Source organism: Capsella rubella, unplaced genomic scaffold, assembly GCF_000375325.1.
Source record: "Capsella rubella cultivar Monte Gargano unplaced genomic scaffold, Caprub1_0 scaffold_6, whole genome shotgun sequence".
NCBI lineage: Eukaryota > Viridiplantae > Streptophyta > Magnoliopsida > Brassicales > Brassicaceae > Capsella > Capsella rubella.
In genome coordinates, this window is record NW_006238918.1 from 12,562,300 (window position 1) to 12,574,423 (window position 12,124).

At 33.1% G+C, this 12,124-nt stretch overlaps 2 protein-coding genes across 2 annotated transcripts; both read right to left on the reverse strand.

Annotated features, from left to right (window-relative positions):
* Positions 1–1,099: 1,099 nt before the first annotated feature.
* Positions 1,100–3,591, reverse strand: LOC17883248. The gene is made up of 2 exons (XM_006286574.2): positions 2,264–3,591; positions 1,100–1,343 (listed from the first exon to the last, which is right to left on the reverse strand). The coding sequence occupies exons 1-2, from the start codon at positions 3,589–3,591 to the stop codon at positions 1,100–1,102; spliced, it is 1,572 nt and encodes a 523-aa protein (XP_006286636.2).
* Positions 3,592–6,758: 3,167 nt separating this feature from the next.
* Positions 6,759–9,732, reverse strand: LOC17882101 (alkaline/neutral invertase CINV2). Its single transcript, XM_006287238.2, has 6 exons — positions 9,614–9,732; positions 8,799–9,217; positions 8,011–8,442; positions 7,737–7,927; positions 7,299–7,666; positions 6,759–7,218 (listed from the first exon to the last, which is right to left on the reverse strand). Exons 2-6 carry the CDS (start codon positions 9,186–9,188, stop codon positions 6,923–6,925), a joined length of 1,677 nt encoding a protein of 558 aa, XP_006287300.2. The 5' UTR covers positions 9,189–9,217; positions 9,614–9,732; the 3' UTR covers positions 6,759–6,922.
* Positions 9,733–12,124: the final 2,392 nt, after the last annotated feature.

Genomic DNA, 12,124 nt, shown 5'->3' on the forward strand with positions numbered 1-12,124 from the left:
AATGGGTACATGGAGAGAGAGCGGGTAATTCAAAAAATAATAAAAAATAGTATCTAAATAATGCTGGTAAAATATGAGGCAAAAAATTTGGATAACGCAAATTCAACTAAGGGAGATACATAGATACTATTTACTCATGTGAATTTTGATAACGGGTTTTTTGCGGTTTAAAATATTTTAGTTCGTTGCAGGCCAGACATAGCGGACGAGTTTAACTCGCTTGACAACTATATTTAGGTCATTTGTTTCAAAAAAATTTAGTGTTTTTGCTGTTTTTACCTGCTTTGATAGTTTACGATTTATATAGAAATCTAGAATATCACTAATCAGGTTTACACTTGATCCGTGTCCGCTATCATGTCGATTTAAAGCGATTATTATTTCAAACATTCAAAAATTTGAAGAAAGCAAAGCAAACGTATGTGTGGCTCTGAATCTCTTACCTATTGTTTTTATATGTTAGACTAAAATATATAATTTCTAATGAGTATTCAAACCACTATTGTAAGATGAAAAAGGATGATATATATGGATGGGACTCTACGGTTATCAAATAGTCACATTTTTGGCTTTTTTACTATTTCTCTTTTATGTAATGTTCTTAACTTAACAAAAACAAATCTGATAATTTCTTTATCTAAATCGAATTAAAAACAACATGAAACTGGTACAAATTCTTCCAATTATGAATTAAATACTATTATTTAAAAATATGTTTACAAACTTAACCTTCCATGTATGTAATATATTGAAATCAACCTCGCACGCACGTATATAATATAAACTTTTGAAATCAACCCCGCACGTACGTGCGGGTCCATCCCTAGTACTTATTATTTAACAATAGAAATATTATATTGGAGTAGCATATTTAGTTAATGTATCATAATACTTATCATTTTACTTTAAAAGCTAATATACATATTAGCCTAAATAAACAATCCAAATCATGTATACATCATGTGCCAAAATAAACATATTTAGGCTCATTTGAATCATATAAGGAATTAAAATATAGCATTTACGTGGGCCAAAAAGCAGTTAGTGAGGGATTAGATATTTTTTTTTTTTTTGTCATCAAATGAATCAAACGATCAGCTCAAACGAGCCAATGTGACGGACAATTGTTTACATACTTGACTAATTGCGGAGTGGATCGAGCTTGTCGAGCCAAATAATCCGCTTTTACATTCAAATTTCGAGGTACTAGCGATAAAGAGAATGACGAAAATTCTTCCCTATCAGTAGTGATATCATCGAGGTAGACAGAGAAAGCCGGCCAATCGGTAGGAGAAGACACCATCTTCACCAAATCTGAACAGTCGGTAACGAACTCAACATTTCTGACATCGATGTTAGTGAGGGATTAGATAGAAAATGTGATTAGTGGGCTTTTACTATACATATTAGCCTAAATAAACAATCCAAATAATGTATCAAACGTTTCTTGTTCCAAGTCTTCGACCCGGTCTAGACGAACGCGCAGACCCTCAATATTTATTAGATTCATTTTTTTTCTTTTTGACAATTATATCCTTATTGATTTTAAGAAAAACTCTCCTTAATGTGAAATTGAAGGATGGTGTTCAAAAAAAAAAAAAAAAAAAAAAAGTGAAATTGAAGGATAATTTCTGGAATTTTAGGCCAAAAATTTTAATTTTCAATTTTGTGCTTCTCTTTTAATATTAAAAAGATTAATGTATAGCAATGCAAACATGATCCTGAACAAAAGAAGAAATCCAGACTAAGAACCTTAAGAATGAAAGGGCCTTTGCATCGGAGTGTACATAGTTTACAAATCGGTCGAGAACAATGATTGTTTGGAAGTACGATAAGCTTCATGCCTCGGAATACAAATACTCGTCCTGGCATGAGACGAGAGAATTCTCCAATGACGCACTTAGCATGCACTCCAACCTCACATTCATTGCATTTATAGAACCATTTATTTGGATCCAACTTCTCTTCACATATATCACACCAATATGTCCCATTTACATTATTTTCATTGCAAGATAAGGAGAGGAGATGTTGATCACACATGTGCTTTACTGTTTTAGGTAAAGTTGCACAACGAAAATCCATTTTATAGTCACATGACCCACAAGACAATATTGGTGATGTTGATACTGATTCGCGGCAGGCATTGCACGTGCCAGTATTCGTTTTTTTGTAATGCAAAGGGTGTTCATGATGTTCAAGAGAGGATAACTCAGAAGTCAAAATGCATCTTACGTCTACAACTACATTATCAGATTCGTACCTGAAACCATTGAACATTTCTCCACAAACATTGCAAATCTTAATCTTGTGTAAGTCCACGTCTCGAACATGTAAGGTAAATGGCTTGTCGTGAGACATATGATGTTTTTCCGAGGAAGTTTTGCGCATACATGCTTCACAACGTATGCTCACAATTCCGCCAAGAGTAGTAAGATCTTTACTTAATTTTAAATTATGTCGTCGATGACTAAAATGATTTATCATGTTATCACCCACCTCCTTGAACGACATTATATCTTCGGTTTCTTCTGGAACCCCTTCAAGTTCTATCCCATCCCATATATCGTTTCTTGTTGCACATTTTGAATGAACAACATAGTTAATGCACACTAAGCAAGAATATGCCCCGTAGAACCGGTTAATACTTTGGAGACAAACCTTGCATACCGAATCTTCAAAACTAAATTTTTGATTTTCAGTATGATAGATGCGATGATCATGACGATTAATACTTATAACACGGGGTAAGCCAATGCAACTTCGGTGGACCATAAAACCGCAATGGAAACAAAAATATGGGCTACGGTCACCTTGCATCCCACAAGCATTGCAAGTAAATGAGATTTGTCTCGCCATAAGTGTGAGTTTATGCTCATGAGTTTTTATACGTTCAACATTGACAGGAGGTGGGATGCTTGTACAACCCAAGCACACACTGAAGTTACATATGGAACAATGATAAAGCACACTTTCAAATTTGAAACCACATAGAAGACATGAATTATCAATGTAATCAAGTGTTCCAGAGATATAAATCTTGAGAGAGTGTTTAGGGTGACAGGGATGGTTTACCTCTGGTAAATTCTCACATTCTACATGGAGGACGACTTTGCACTTAAAACATCGATAAGCTGATTCGACAACAATGTTTTCTTTACATACTTCACAAAGATTTGTCGGGTTTCCTGATATTGGGAAGAACACAAGTGGATGTTTATGGCGTTGAGGATGTTCAATAGTAAGTCTTGGTGCCTCTATCGCACAAGGCAAGTGTGAGCTGAATGTTTTACACATGAAACAATGATAAGTCCAATCATCGTAGATGGGTAGTCGACACACGTGACAAGAAACCGTAGAGTATTTAACTATGTCGGTATGCATGAGAAGATGTTGAGGATGAGAAGTGTGATAAAATATCTTTGGAAATTTAGAATTAACACAATCTTTGTGGAACCAACGATCACATTCGGTGCAACGGTATCCGTTACTGATGTAACCACCAGCTTTGCACCAATAACACCTCAAAGCAAACCCGGGTGAAGGTGTCAAAGGATGACCATGACATATAAGGTTACTTGATGTTTCCATGGCGGATGTGTTTGAATCAAAGCAAAGCTCTTGTTCTTTCGGAATTATCAAGAAAATAAATTCAGAAGCAAGAAATTTTGAATTGGTCGAGATGAGTTTGCTCCCATTAGCGTACATATTTATTACCAAAGGGCAAGTATAACTGATTATACACAAAAATCTCATATTCTCCTAAAGGCAAGATGAGATTTTTTTCTTCAAAAGGCAAGTTACATATTGTCGTCGTCGATTATTTTCTTCTTCATTTTCATGCACAAATACAAGTCATTCCTTTCCTTATATCAAGCTTTTCTGCTATTTCTATGACATAATTACACCTTCTAGTGAGATTCCAACATGCTATTACGAAGTTAAGTCTAACGACTGTCAAAATACATTTGTAAACTTTTTTCCCAATACAAAGTTTATTGATCTCAACTTTGTTAACTGCTTCAAACTGAATCAAGAGGCAAGAGACAATAAAGACATATAAAACTAAATCCGCAATATATATTTTCGGTTTATAGTATTCCACGAACGAAGTCGTCTAAATTTAGGCCAAAAGATAAAATTTCATAAGTCATCTATCCCTTTTGAAAGAAATTGGATCCTTACATAAGACGGGTTAATGATCTGTTTACGGGATTGAACAAGAAGGAGGCGCTATAAAATTTTGGCTGTTGAATCTACTACTGGTCCGACCTTTGCCTCTCAGTTTGAGTACAATGAATACTTGCAATCTGGAATACAAGGTAGTGGTTGTAGGCAAGTGCTTAGCCATGTTGCTCCACCAAAGTCATTTAGCTTCCCAAAGAAATCAAGCCCCAGCACGTCGAAAGTTCTAGTAAGCCATTTTTTTTATAGTGAAACTGACATAGCATCCAGTTACAGTCATGTTTCTCTAACTAACCTGATTAACTATAGTTTGAAGAATCATATGAAGCAAGAAAGAAGTTTTCAAACGCTAAGTCCATATCCTCTGCTCAGTTTTTCGGGGATCAGAAAAAAATCTTATGAGCAAGAATCAAAAGTTTCACTTGAGAAAATTCTCTGTAAGTTGATTTGCCATCATGATCAAAGATGCTCATACCATCCCTTGGGACACCCGTATGAAATGGGTCGACGAAGTGTGTAATCAAGTAAGTTCACACACTCGAATCTCTCCTGGTTTGTTGAGCTTTAAGTTGTACTGATAAACAGGCTTGTTTGATGGTAACAGGTCGAAGAAGTTACATTAGGGGTTGATCTAGCAGGGGATCTTGGACCAACAGTGTATCAACTCCGTAAAGATGCATGGGCCTTGTCGGATCAACTTATATTTGAAAGAGGGCAAGGTGAGAGAGGGATCAAAATCGCCTAGTAAATTAACCGAATCAAAACGTTGTTACTATGAATGCTGAAAAACTTCTAATGTAATTTTCTTTTTTTTCTTTTGTTTACTTCAATAGTGACAACAAAACTACCTCAAATCCTATCTTTAACTTTATTTTCAATGAAGTATATATTGCTAAATATTATTCACTGTTCACTTTTCAGTCTGATTGCTACATTAAATAAGGGAAAATTGAAAAGAAAGGATAACTATTTACATACTTAGCCATCCATGCTTTCTATGAACATATGTCAACTACTCCTTAACTACCCCTTGCATTACATTTCAAAAAAAAAATTAACAAACAAATCGAAACGATGAAAAATACATGAGGATACCTTTAATGTCAAAAACTTTGTCCTTTTGTTAAATTTTTGGATAGATAAAATTTGATCTATGAAGTTTAGAACAGACTTTCTGAAATTTAGGATGTATATCTATACGACCTAAATGTTCTACAAAATGATTAGTTCTACACATTCTTCACATTCAGCAAAATTTAAAAGTCATTTTTTTCTATAGGATTTAAAATTCCAGTTTCTATAAAATTTAGAATACATTTTTCGTAGATTTACTTGTGTTTTAAGAATGATAGAAAACTTATTGTTAAGTTTTTTTCACTACATTCTATGAAAATTAAGCAAAACATTATCGCCTCAACCACGAAAGATCATCTCTCTTATTTTATAAACGAAGACTAAACCTAACTAAAATACAAGATATAATTATTTGTATAGATTATAAACAAAAAAATAGTTTCTTCTAAAAGCTACTTATCTCCCATATGATTGGTTATTAAACATTTAACCGTGGATTACTGACATCTATCTCCTTATCAAATATCACTTATCGTCTTTGATAATTTTAATATACAAAACTGCATTTATTCGGTACTTTCAAATGTTTTATTTCAAATAAATAAACTGTAACACACAAATATCTATTATGCTCAAACTCATGCTCTGTGTTCTGCTCCAGCTACTTCTCTATGTTCGTCTCAAGCTCCTGCTCTTTGTTGAAAAGTTCACCAATATTTATGTTGTCTCCATCATTTTCTTTGTTCGGTTGCACATTATAATCTTGCTCATGTTGAAGTTTAGTTAAATTATTGGCTGACTTACATAATATAACACATACCAAAATTTACAACCAACTAAGTTAAATTAAATATTTAGCACATGCTATGTACAACTTAAAATTAGACATAGTCACACAAATTATATGTGAAAAAACTACTACATCCACTAAAACAAAATGATTAATTCTAAAAACAAATAAGACAGGTTATGTGATGATCTTCATGTTATAACATGATAAAGAGGTAATTACTAAATTTGTTTGTAAAGTGAGACAAATTAGACACATCTTTGTAGCTGGAATATTTACTCTTAAAGTAGTCCAAATTAGCAATGTATTTGTGACTTTAAGTGTTAGAGCCATATAATTTTTTTTATAGTGAGTTAGTCTGAACAATATTTAGATGCTTAAGAATTATGTTGCAGAAAAAACTACATTTTGACTTGTATGTGAATTAATTAACCGTTTTAATATTTCATTATATTATTACATATTTTGAAGTTCTACAAGTCTAAAAGCCTAAAAGGCAACAATTTACATTTGAGTGAAAAGGTCACAAACAATACTTATGAAATGTATATAGTTTATATCTTCATGCCTTTCTATCAATTCATCAATGTTAGTGTCTTTACTAAACTCATATCTAAAACTTCATTAAACTAATCTAAGTATCACAAAACGATAGGTACAGCTTGATTATCTTTTTCAAGAATTCTTACTAATTTGATCTAGAAAGATATTATATTATTATGTGATCAATGAAAATAAATCATTTCTGAATCTCATAGGTCTTTTGCATAAAGAACTATTCTCTGGCCGTTGATCAAAGGTCTTTTGCATTTTAACGGCAATGTCTCAAAATGGTGACATTATAATACAAATCAAAAGCAAGAAAAGCAAAAATCAACAAGTCCATGACGCAGATCTCTTGATAACAGGTTGCATCTGTTTGTCTTCTTCAAGAGAGATCATTCCTATATGTGAAGGATCTTCAAGCATCATCTTCGCAACTAAGTACCCCGCGATCGACCAAGTTTGGTACTTCCTTGCCTGTTTTCCAACATAACTTCCTTTCTTACCATCGTAATATTCCGGCCAGCAGTCTCGGTGTAGCCGTGACTCAATTAGATCAATCGCACGTCTCGCGATTTGAGGCCGGCCTGTCTTGATGCATGCAGCCGTCAACGTCCACAACAATACTGCACATAAAAATATAGCACTTAGGACCAAGTTTTCCACATGTTGTCTTTTAGTTTAGAACCAAAAAAATGCTACTAACCTGGCCAAGATCCACCGTTGTGGTAGCTCCACCTAGTGTTCTTAGGATCACAACCAGTGACTATACGCCACTCATGGCCTTCAATGCAAGGATAACATATCTTGAGTGGCATCTCGCCTACTAGCTCATCCCAACGGTGCTCGAGAAGATCCATAATAGCCATTGACTGATCTGGAGTTGCCAAGGAAGAGAGGATGGAAACACAATTTCCTAAAGAAAACCACCTAAAGTCCATACGTGCCGGGCTTACATTGCCGACAAAGTACCCTCCCCGGAGAGGCATGAAGTCGAAAACCCACTCTGGTATTGAGTCAGGCATTACATTGAACTTGTTCACTGCCGTGTGTGAATACTCCTCTGTCTTGAACCTTAACCAAAAAATTATATTTTGGTTAGAGTTGAATCATATATTAAGATCTTCTTGAGGTTTCTTACTACCTGTAGATATCGTTGAGTTGTTGGAAGTCAAGCCAAAAGTAATTGCGCATATGGAAACTCAACGCGTGAAGTCGCTTCACAATCCTTTCTATGAACTCTCTACCTTCCTCATCAGGTTTAAGCATCGATAAGGCGCATCTCAAGGACATGAAAAACAGAGCTTGAATCTCTATAGGATAACCATAAACACCCTACAAAGTACAAAATCAAGATTTGGTTTTAGTGTCAAAAATCTAAAAAGTTGTTAGCTCGTTCACTATAAGGTATTTCTTACCATTCTCCTATCAACCATAGAACAACCATCAGCACAAAGCAGCGTAGGGAAAGTGTCAAACCCTTCGGACAAGCAAAGTGAGAGTATAAGTCTCATTCCCTTCTGACACTCTGGTGACTCAGACAAAGTCAAATCTCCTGTTGATTTTGTGTAAGCACGGAGAAGTATGATCCACCAGAACCCTGAATCCACTGGTGCTACTCTTCCTATCGCGCTTTCCCCAAAATCCGCGACGATTGTGTCGGTTTTACGGACAGGATCATGAAGCACCTTAAAGCTCGCTGGCATAACGCCTTCCCCGAGCTTGAACCGGTCAACCCTTTTCTCCCAACCTTGAAGCTGAAGTGTCTTGAGCAAGAAGTTTTTCACTATATCTGGCTCTCCATTCATCAGAAACGCTAATGCACTCGGTACAAAGTCTCGTACAAACACCTACACAAAAATACAATTTTGAGATCTTAATCTCTGCTCTAACCAAAATAAAACTAATATGTCCTTTATTGTATAACATACCACTAACATTACTAATTAGTCTAGCTAGGTTACTAAAATGTGTCTTGTAAGTTTGATTACTAATCAAGAAAAAATTGCATAGTTTACGAATGTTAGCTAAATCTTTAACAACGCATCTATGTAACACTAAAACATAAGAATAGAGAATAAAAACGTTAAATAAGCTTCTAACTTAGAGAAATTTGCTCATTTTATAGAATTATTTCGCGATTATGTCTCTGTTTTTGGCTAATCGTGTCTATTAATTATGTTCAGGCAACAGACTTTTCAGTTACCTGATCATAGTTCAAGACCTCCTCGGAGGCATGGTCATAAGCTGCAATGGTACCAACAGGTTGACCACGAAAGAACACCATTGACCTTCTCAAAGCTTCCCAAGCCTCAGCAATTATGGGATGAGGCTCAAACGAGTTCCTAACAGAGAGAGGAGTGTCCAACATTGACCTACTTCCAGGAGAATGAGCCATTTCTAAAAAGCTGTCCTGTCTCACATAGCCATTCGATAACTCGCTCATCGACCTCTCGTCGAATGATCTCTTCCTTTCGATCTTTAGCTGCCTCGGCTTCTCCAAAGCCCGGGTTAAATGGAAATCATCCATCTCTGATAATGAACAATGTGATGCTACTTCAACTCTTACCACCAATGGTTCTTTATAACCTTCCATTTCTTTGGTTTTAATTGATAGGACAAGATCTATAAACCAAAAAAAAACAGACACAAAATCAGTTAATATGATAAAAACATTAAAGTGATTTCTTCTTATAACAACAACTAATTTTTAGGAAATAAATTATAGTTTATTTTAAGATATTAAAACATTTTACAGATTCTTTTTCTTGTTTATTATAGTTATTACTTATCCAAATAAATTATGTTATTATAACTACTTTATTCAAATACTTAACAAAGGTCGTTGAGTCACGCGAGATTAACCATAACAAAATACTAATAATACAAAACATTGTTAATCTATATGGATTAAATAAAAAGATTAATCAAGATCCATGAGAGTGAACCAGATCTACTACATCTATATATATATAACATACATAATGGTTTAACATAAGTGAGATAAAACAAGAACCAAACCTGAGAAGACGACGGAAACTTCAAGAACTCGTACCAAACGCCGGCGATATGGCCGGAGAGTGAGAGAAGAAAGGGCAAGAGAGTAATAAAAGTGGGAAAAAGAGTCATGAAGAGTGAAGCTGTTTGCTATATAGATTAGATTAGATTAGATAGAAGAAGAAGACAAAACATGACTTGTTAAAGAGACCGAAACAAAACAAAACGGGGTCTGGTAAGGGAAACAATGTCGACGAAAGAGACAAGAGTTTTACCGGTAATTACCGGTTAAGAAACGGTCAAGTTGTGTTACTGGTCTACGTGGAGTAACCGGTGATGTGAGTGAATGGTAATGTCTGATTTGTGGTTTTTGGAGTTTTCGCTTGGGGTTACTTGTTTTATCGGTTTCCAGTCATTTTTATCTTTTATTATTATTGGTTTTTGTTTTTTTTTGACATATAAACCAAACACAGTGGTGGACTGGTAGCTTTGCTAGTGTGTTAGGTAGACAATATAATTATTAGTTATTAATAATTATATATACACATTTATGTAATGTTTTTATTTTTAAAGTAGAATATTCTCTCAAACAAATAAAAATGATGAGGGTTTTGATATTAATTTATATTCAAAAAACTCACTAGGCGTTAGTCGAATGGTCGGATTGGATCTAGACCACACAAATCAAAGATTATACTGTAAACAGTTCATAGTTTATTTTTTACTTTTTGTATTTTAAATAAAATAATATTTTCAATTCTTTTGAGAATTATCCTTTTTCCTGGTGTCCATTTTTTTAAATATCCAGTTTCAAAAATACTTTTATTAAATTTGAAAATTTCTTAAGTTTTTATAAGGTTTTTAAACTTCTGTATAGTATCTACTATTCGGAGACTTGATTCATATATGTACAAAGTTTTATAAGCTTTTTAAAATATAACTACAAAATATATATATATATATATAATTTTACGCACATAGAAATGTAATTTGTGCATATTTTTATAAGTTTACTCACAAATTTCATTGGCTTCTTAAAAAGTTTTAGTGAGGAAAAATTAAAGGTATAGGAAAAGAGATTTTTTTTTTGAAATTCCACCTTAATGTTTCAGTAAATATATCTTAAGAAAACAATTTATTATGCTGGAAATATACATGTATTTTTTATGATGACTTCAGTTCTTTAAACATCTTTCGTTTGCCTCAAGAATAATTTATTATATATACACATTTATGTAAGGTTTTTATTTTAAAAGTAGAATATGTTATATATAAAAAAAGGTATGATGAGGGTTTTGATATTAATTTATATTTTAAAAAATCAGTAGGCTTTAGTTGGATCTAGACCACATAAATCAAAGATTATTATGTGAATCACAAAAGACCATAGGTTATTTTTACTTTTTTATTTTATTTTAATGTTTGAATTTTATTAGGTAGTCATGTTAAATGCCATCTTTAGTTTTGACGTTTCAAGGTCTCGAGTTCTTTATGTTTGCTTCTAGATAATAAAATTCCTATGCAAGTAAGTGTAAAAGACTCAAAACAGAACATAAGAAACAGATGATGTATATGAGAAATAAGAAGAACACATTCGTTTTCAGTTAGCTATGTTTTAATATTGTTAATTACAAATAATTAATCACCACTCATATTGTAATATTTTGGGAACTTCAATCCAAATCAACATGAACTTTCATGAATGTTTTATACTCATCATTGAAAAAAAAAAAAAAAGTAGAACGTATAGGCGTAACAAAGAGAAGCGAAAAAAGGAAGAAGAGAGAAATTTAACTAGACCGTAATTAAGGAATCATAATTATATAGCTAATATTGTCAAACCTATCTTACCAAAAAGAAAAAAAATTGTCAAACCTAATCGAAAACAAAAGTAGCATATGATTGAGAAGTTTGATCTGAATGTTTAGTAGGATGACAAAACTAGCATACCTTGTAAGACGTCTATGTAGGATATGACAACTTTGGAACATAGGTATTGGTCCGACCACGATTTAGACTTTTAACCTAGCTTCACGCAGTGGCGGAGCCAGAAAAACTAATCATGGGGGTCATAATTTTTTTCTCGAAAATAATTTATATTAAAATAAAAATGTTATTACAAAAAGTTATTTTGAAAATGAATTCTACACTTACTCATATAATTTGAAAATATTTTATCGATGTTTTGTTTGTCACAAAGTCAAGTAACTGTTTTTCAATAAATCAAAACTAAACAATCACTTAATAATGTATCACAAATACGATTACATGATTCTATTTTTACAATATTCATCGTAAAAATACATTTTTCAAAGTAGTAACTGGTAGAATTAAGGCTAGTTTCAAAAGTCGATAAACCAAATAATACAAAATATATAAACCAAAAGACAAATCCAAAAATTTATTTCGAATTTTAATTAACTGAACTATCAAACAAAAGTTTCATAAATTACAAAAGATTTGGCTTACGGTTACGCAAAAATGACGAAAGAAGATGAAGAGTCCAAGTTTTTGATTAATTATGTTTTTGTGTTT

Coding starts and splice junctions, on each gene's coding strand:
- LOC17883248 (XM_006286574.2), bottom strand. CDS start 3,591: ATGGAAACATCAAGTAACCTTATATGTCATGGTCATCCTTTGACACCT. Junction 1,344..2,263: donor GAAATGTTCAATGGTTTCAG/GTACGAATCTGA, acceptor CATCGATGTCAG/AAATGTTGAGTTCGTTACCG.
- LOC17882101 (XM_006287238.2), bottom strand. CDS start 9,188: ATGGAAGGTTATAAAGAACCATTGGTGGTAAGAGTTGAAGTAGCATCA. Junction 7,928..8,010: donor CTATGGTTGATAGGAGAATG/GTAAGAAATACC, acceptor TGTACTTTGTAG/GGTGTTTATGGTTATCCTAT. Junction 7,219..7,298: donor CAACGGTGGATCTTGGCCAG/GTTAGTAGCATT, acceptor TTTTATGTGCAG/TATTGTTGTGGACGTTGACG.